We start from the raw sequence: 6,281 nt of genomic DNA, 5'->3' as shown, positions 1-6,281 counted from the left end.
CCCTCCCTCTCTCCCTCCCCCCCTCCCTCTCTCCCTCCCCCCCCTCCCTCTCTCCCTCCCCCCTCTCCCTCCCTCCCTCCCCCTCTCCCTCCCTCCCTCCCCCTCTCCCCCTCTCCCTCCCTCCCTCCCCCCTCTCCCTCCCTCCCTCTCCCCTCTCCCTCCCTCCCCCTCTCCCCCTCTCCCTCCCCCTCTCCCTCCCCCTCTCCCTCCCCCTCTCCCTCCCCCTCTCCCTCCCCCTCTCCCTCCCCCTCTCCCTCCCCCTCTCCCTCCCCCTCTCCCTCCCCCTCTCCCTCCCCCTCTCCCTCCCCCTCTCCCTCCCCCTCTCCCTCCCCCTCTCCCTCCCCCTCTCCCTCCCCCTCTCCCTCCCCCTCTCCCTCCCCTCTCCCTCCCCTCTCCCCCTCTCCCTCCCCCTCTCCCTCCCCCTCTCCCTCCCCCTCTCCCTCCCCCTCTCCCTCCCCCTCTCCCTCCTCCCCCCCTCCCTCCCTCCTCCCCCCCCCTCCCTCCCTCCTCCCCCCCCCTCCCTCCCTCCCCTCCTCCCCCCCCTCCCTCCCTCCCTCCTCCCCCCCCTCCCTCCCTCCTCCCCCCCCCTCCCTCCCTCCTCCCCCCCCTCCCTCCCTCCTCCCCCCCCCTCCCTCCCTCCCTCCTCCCCCCCCTCCCTCCCTCCTCCCCCCCCCTCCCTCCCTCCTCCCCCCCCCTCCCTCCCTCCCTCCTCCCCCCCCCTCCCTCCCTCCCTCCTCCCCCCCCCTCCCTCCCTCCCTCCTCCCCCCCCCTCCCTCCCTCCCTCCTCCCCCCCCCCTCCCTCCCTCCCTCCTCCCTCCTCCCCCCTCCCTCTCCCTCCTCCCCCCCTCCCTCTCCCTCCTCCCCCCTCCCTCTCCCTCCTCCCCCTCCCTCCTCCCCCCTCCCTCTCCCTCCTCCCCCCTCCCTCTCCCTCCTCCCCCCTCCCTCTCCCTCCTAGCAGAACTCTGCAAGCAAGAGACGGAGGAGGGAGCAGATGGGCTCAGAATGCAGCCGGCTCACGGATGTGACGTGTGCAGCAATTGACGGAGACGTCACTGGAGCAGGATCAGCGGTCTGCAATAACGCCTCTCACAGGCACTATTGCCAACACAAGGTATTTGAAACATTGTTTCTCAATATAATATCAATCTGGACAATAAAAAATATGGGTGAACCACCCTTTTAAAGACTGACTGACTGCTGCAGGAGCCTCTCCCCACATCCCCGTCTGAAGCAGGAAAAAAGGATTATACAGAACACCCCATAGCTATTCACCTGCCAAAATTGGGACAAATTAGGATATTTCTACTAGACTGTTTATGTTGTGAGCATGTAGAAAATCCTGCAGACTCACAATCTGTTTGAGCACGTTTCTATTCTGATTGCATGCATCATTTATTTCTAGATTGTGTTTCTTTAATTACCTTATTGTGTTTGAGGTATTTCCAGAATTGAAAGTTATCCCCTGATCACTAGGAGTTCCACCACGGGGACCACAGCAATTGCAAGACTAGGGCTAAGGATCTTATGCTTGACCTCCACTCCTTTTCATTTTTGTTGGTAGCGGTCCACAAACTTTCTTGCTTTGGAGAGCCACATTCGACTCTGAGAGATGGTCCTGAGCTACATCTAGACCCCTCCCCACAGTGTGACACTCAGAGCCCACCAGCTCCGGTGTGAAGACAGTCAAAGCTTCCCACAGAACGCATACTGAGACCTTATGCCCCCGTCCCATATAGGCAGTTTACTTACAAGGATACCCACTTTACCCTCATTTGGTATTTTCAAAACAAGGAGCCCCTCTACACGATCACATCCAGCTCTCCTATCTCTAGCTTAATACATATTTCTCCCCTCTACCCTCCCACCCGTATATGCATATATGTGGAAACCTCTTCATAGCCTTTTGCTAGACTAGGTGCTAATGCAGAAAGCAGCAAGTCACACATGATGGGCCCACAAACCATATATGGCTCCCAAGCCAAAGGTTGGGGATCTTTTGTCTATATTGCCAGGAGCTGCAGAGGACTGTAACTCAACATTTCAAGTTGTCCAGTAAAGTTTCACTCCATTTAAGATGCCATTGTTTTGAATGCTGAGATAAGGGAAGAGGGATAGTTTTCAATTCTGGGAATATCCCCCTCAAGTAGTTTTAGAATAGAGTTCTTTTCTTGCAGATAAAGAAAATTTTTTATATATATATATATATATATAGATATATATATATATAGTATATATATAATATATATATATATATATATATATATATATATATATATATGTATATATGTATGTATAATTTTTATTGCTACTGTAGTCTATATAGAAAGTGTCCTGTTATCTTCCAGAACTTATAGTCCCCATCTTTGTGCATGTAGACTTAAATGTTAAAACTGTCACCAGACTTCTTGACTATAACCTGACCTGTGGGCACCAACACTGAGCTATATATATGATATATATATATATTTATAATATATTTAATATATTTATTCTAGAATAATGTATATAAGAGCCCAGGCTGCTGTCTATAGCATAAAAAACACTTTTATCATTCTCACCTAGGGGGTGGTCCAGTCTGATAGGTGTTGTTGCTCTCCATTACGGCGCTTCCTCTATTCTGCGATTGCTGTCGTCCTTCTACCCAGCCCAGTATGGATTACATGTCCTGCACATGCGCACATTGATCTGCCCTGCTGAGGGCAAATTAAAATACTGTAATGTGCAGGCACGAGGAAAGGTTAAAGACGGCCCGTGCATGTGCGCTACAATACTTTGATCTGCCCTGAGCAGGGCAGATCAAAGTCCCCATGCGCAGGACCGCAGTGCTGGCCTGTGTGGATGAGGTAGGACACATCATCCATACTGGTCTGGGTAGAAGGAGAACAGCAATCACCGGAGAGCAGCAACACCCATCGACCAGACCATCCCTTAGGTGAGTATTCTAAAAGTGTTTATGTGCTCCACAGTGGCCTGGACTCTTTTATATACAGAACTTTGTAAGGCTGTATATACGGGCTCACCAGTGGTGGCCGCAGCTTATAGTTGCCAAATCGGGTGACAAGTTCCCTTTAAGACACCTTCTCAGTCCATGAAAAATGCAGTAAATTGAAAAGCAGGACTTGCTGGCTTTCTTCAGATTTACTCCAAAGAGCCAGGAAGAGGTTTCTTTAGTGGGTGAACCAAAGCTTTACACAACATTATAATCTTTTTTAGGTTTTGTTTTTTTTTTTTTTTTAATCAAGTAGTTTATGTATCTGTTTTATTTTTAAGAAAATACATGCTATATACTACAGATATAGATTTATATTTAGGACTTTTAGCCCCACTCTTCCTTAGTCCTACAGGTCATTGCAAATGCCAAAATGCTACCAGTGTATAGTACAAAGTGTGAGTACTTTGCATGAGCTTTGTTTCCCTGTTCAATCTTAGAACATGATATTTATTTCACTTTATCTTTTATTTTTAGACTTGGACGGTGAAAATGGAGAACATAAATCTTTAGAAAATGATTCACAAAAACAGATTTTGAAAGAACAGTCAATACCTCAGGAGGAGATGATGAACACAAAGGATTCTGAAGGCGAATTCCCACCAATGTCTCCTTTGGATGCTCTCCATTCCTTAGATATAGACCATTTTCATGATCCGACAGATGGAAATCTTCCATCGGAAATTAAGCAACCCCTCAATGAGGAAGGCCGTGATTTTGTAGAGAACTCACAGACTCCATCAGAAAATCCAGAAACCTCTGAAAATGAGGAGGGGGACAGTAAAGTTCAGCCAATAGAGTCTATATTGGCGGATTGGAAAGAAGATATTGAGGCATTTGAAATGATGGAAAAGGATGAACTATGACCAAAAATAATTCTCAGAACTGCTATTTACATAATGGAAAGGTTATTTTTTTTCCTTCCCTAAGGGAAAGACATTGTGAACAACGAATGTGAAAGAGAATACTTGGTATTGTCCTATGAACATTTTCCACCGGATGCAGTTTCCAAGGCATGTCCACATCCAATGTTATGATGGATCATAGGACTCTTCAATAAAAAAAAAAAAAAAAAAAAGTTGAGAGCAAAGATATTTCTATTTTTCTGATTATCTAAAAGGGCTTTGTTTCAGAAAGCGATTGCCTGTACTGTTTTTTGAAAGCAATCTACATTTTCTTCACTAAAACTGAGATCTGTATACATGTAGTATACAAGATTTGGTTAGATTTATTTATTAAAAACTTTTGTGCATAAGAATTTTCCAGCCGCTTTAAAACTGTAGTCAGGGTTTATTACTGGATATGGACCTAAATATTTGTCTGTTAGAGCGGCCATCCCAATCTTTGTAGCTGCCCCGTACGTAATCTTTGGCCAGCCATGCAATAACACAAGTAGCGCTACCAGATGGGGAATCCAGGGACCAGCACTTGCCACAGTCATCTTGTAGCACGCTATTTTTTTTTTTAAATGTGGGCAACCTGGTAAGTGAAACCCACATTCTCTATAACATTGCCATTTTCCGAGCCTGTCTTGATCAACTTTTTGGACAAAGATCTTTTTAATATGTTTTTAAGGGATTCAACTTCCAGTAAATACATCCATTGCTTAGCTTTCACTTTCCTAGTTGTACGGGCAGGGGATGGATTCTTTTTCACGTAGTCAGCCTTTTGTGTTTGCATGTCTTCTTTAGCCTGTACTAAACATCAAATTGTGTGCTATAAAAGAACGGTGCCAACCACGCTTCCCCAGAACGATGTATGTCTGCTTATTACGATGTTATCAGATGACCTTCACCTCATACAGGTATAGAAGTGCAGCAATTCGGGGCTCTGGGTTTTTCTTTTGCTGTTGGGTGAGCCAGCTCTTCAGACTTTAGATTATTTTCCATACAGCTAGTGCATACAACATAGTAGCCCACTGGATATATTTTAGGGGCACTTTTGTGTCACATTCCCAATAGTAAGCCATTTTATATATATTAACCCTTACTGCAGAAAGCATGCATTATTGCCAACCCTTCTGTGCTTTTTTGGAGGGGTATAGTAAGCCTGCACTTGTTAGCCAGAGGCCTTTTTTTTATTTTTATAAAGCTTTATAATTTATATTCTAAAGAGTTGATAATCACTGAGCACAGGACAGTGGGGATCTGTCAAAGATGAGCTATTTTATGTCACTCAAAAAATGAGTAAGGGGACAGTGAAAACTCCACTGTGGCTGATGTGGAATATGACTGTAAAGAAGAAGTGGTTCTCCCTAATATGCAGCCACATATAACGTAATCATTCCTTCCTTAAAGAAGCTCTCACATTGTTTTCTTCCCTAAACCCGTGTAATCGTTAGTGTAGTGTTAGTGTTAATATGCCCCCAATGACTCTTCTGCTCCTCTTCGTAGTCACATGAGGACTATTCAGACTCCCTGGATGAGCCTATGTTCTGTGTGAGCTGGAAGTCTCTATTACAATGTAAGTCTATGTGGGCCTCATTCTGACGCTGCATAGACTTAAATGGTAACAGCTACTTCTGGGATCCATAGAACATAGCGTGCCTCGGAGAGTCTGAATCGCTCGTCGTGAGAAGAGGAGTGACGCTGGACACTGGAGGATGGTGATCTGTGACTATATTAATTACACAGGTTTAGGGAGTAAAAAAAAGCAAAAAGTAGTGTCATGGTTGCTCTAATTGTGCTGTAACTTTAACTAAAACTCAGCTCCATATCTCATATTAATGCATTTGTGCTTGGACAGTCTGTGTTATACTTACATTCCCATAGATCTCACATGTCATCTTTGTTGTCTTTTGTGCCCCTCGAAGATCCCACGCATTCCTGCCAAGCAGTTGAATGTACATGTCAGAAAATGGGGAATTGTAATATTCCTCTTTACGGTCTGCCACTTACATCTCACCTGGCAAGTATTAACATCATTTTCTTTTAGAGTTTATTAAAATTCCTTTTATTCTAAAATTAAAATTCCTTTAATCTAGCTTTATTGGGGCCTTTCAATGGTTTTATATACGCTTTCTGACTATCCAGCATTTATAGGCCTCCATACAGGTTAGATAAATGTGTATGCCAGCTGTCTGAGTCTTTCTCAATATAATAGGATCGGCTTGGTGAATTTCAATGGCCTATTCTTTTGGCGGGAAGATATGTTTATTCCTCAAGAGTTTGTAAGACTCGCTCATAGAGAACACAATAGCGCTCAGAAGTTGAGCCAGTGATCATTCGGCTGATGGCTGTCTGTGTTTGGCCAGCCTAAGGCTGGGTTCACACATAGCGACAGCGACAACGAC

At 45.5% G+C, this 6,281-nt stretch overlaps 1 protein-coding gene across 2 annotated transcripts in view; it reads left to right on the top strand.

The window, feature by feature from the left end:
• The window catches only part of EDEM3 (ER degradation enhancing alpha-mannosidase like protein 3), a 181,345-nt gene that overhangs the window by 173,939 nt on the left and 1,125 nt on the right, over positions 1 to 6,281 (top strand). For both annotated transcript variants that reach the window (XM_075322020.1, XM_075322019.1), the window contains one exon: positions 3,467 to 6,281. This exon is cut by the window's right edge and continues 1,125 nt beyond it. In XM_075322020.1, the coding sequence (XP_075178135.1) occupies positions 3,467 to 3,855 (389 nt within the window). In that variant the 3' untranslated portion in view covers positions 3,856 to 6,281. The remainder of the gene's footprint in view (positions 1 to 3,466) is intronic.

The sequence above is a fragment of the Anomaloglossus baeobatrachus genome, chromosome 8, assembly GCF_048569485.1.
Source record: "Anomaloglossus baeobatrachus isolate aAnoBae1 chromosome 8, aAnoBae1.hap1, whole genome shotgun sequence".
In the NCBI taxonomy this organism is placed as follows: Eukaryota; Metazoa; Chordata; class Amphibia; order Anura; family Aromobatidae; genus Anomaloglossus; species Anomaloglossus baeobatrachus.
Note: the sequence above shows the minus strand (reverse complement) of the source record. Positions and strands in the feature narration are given on the sequence as shown.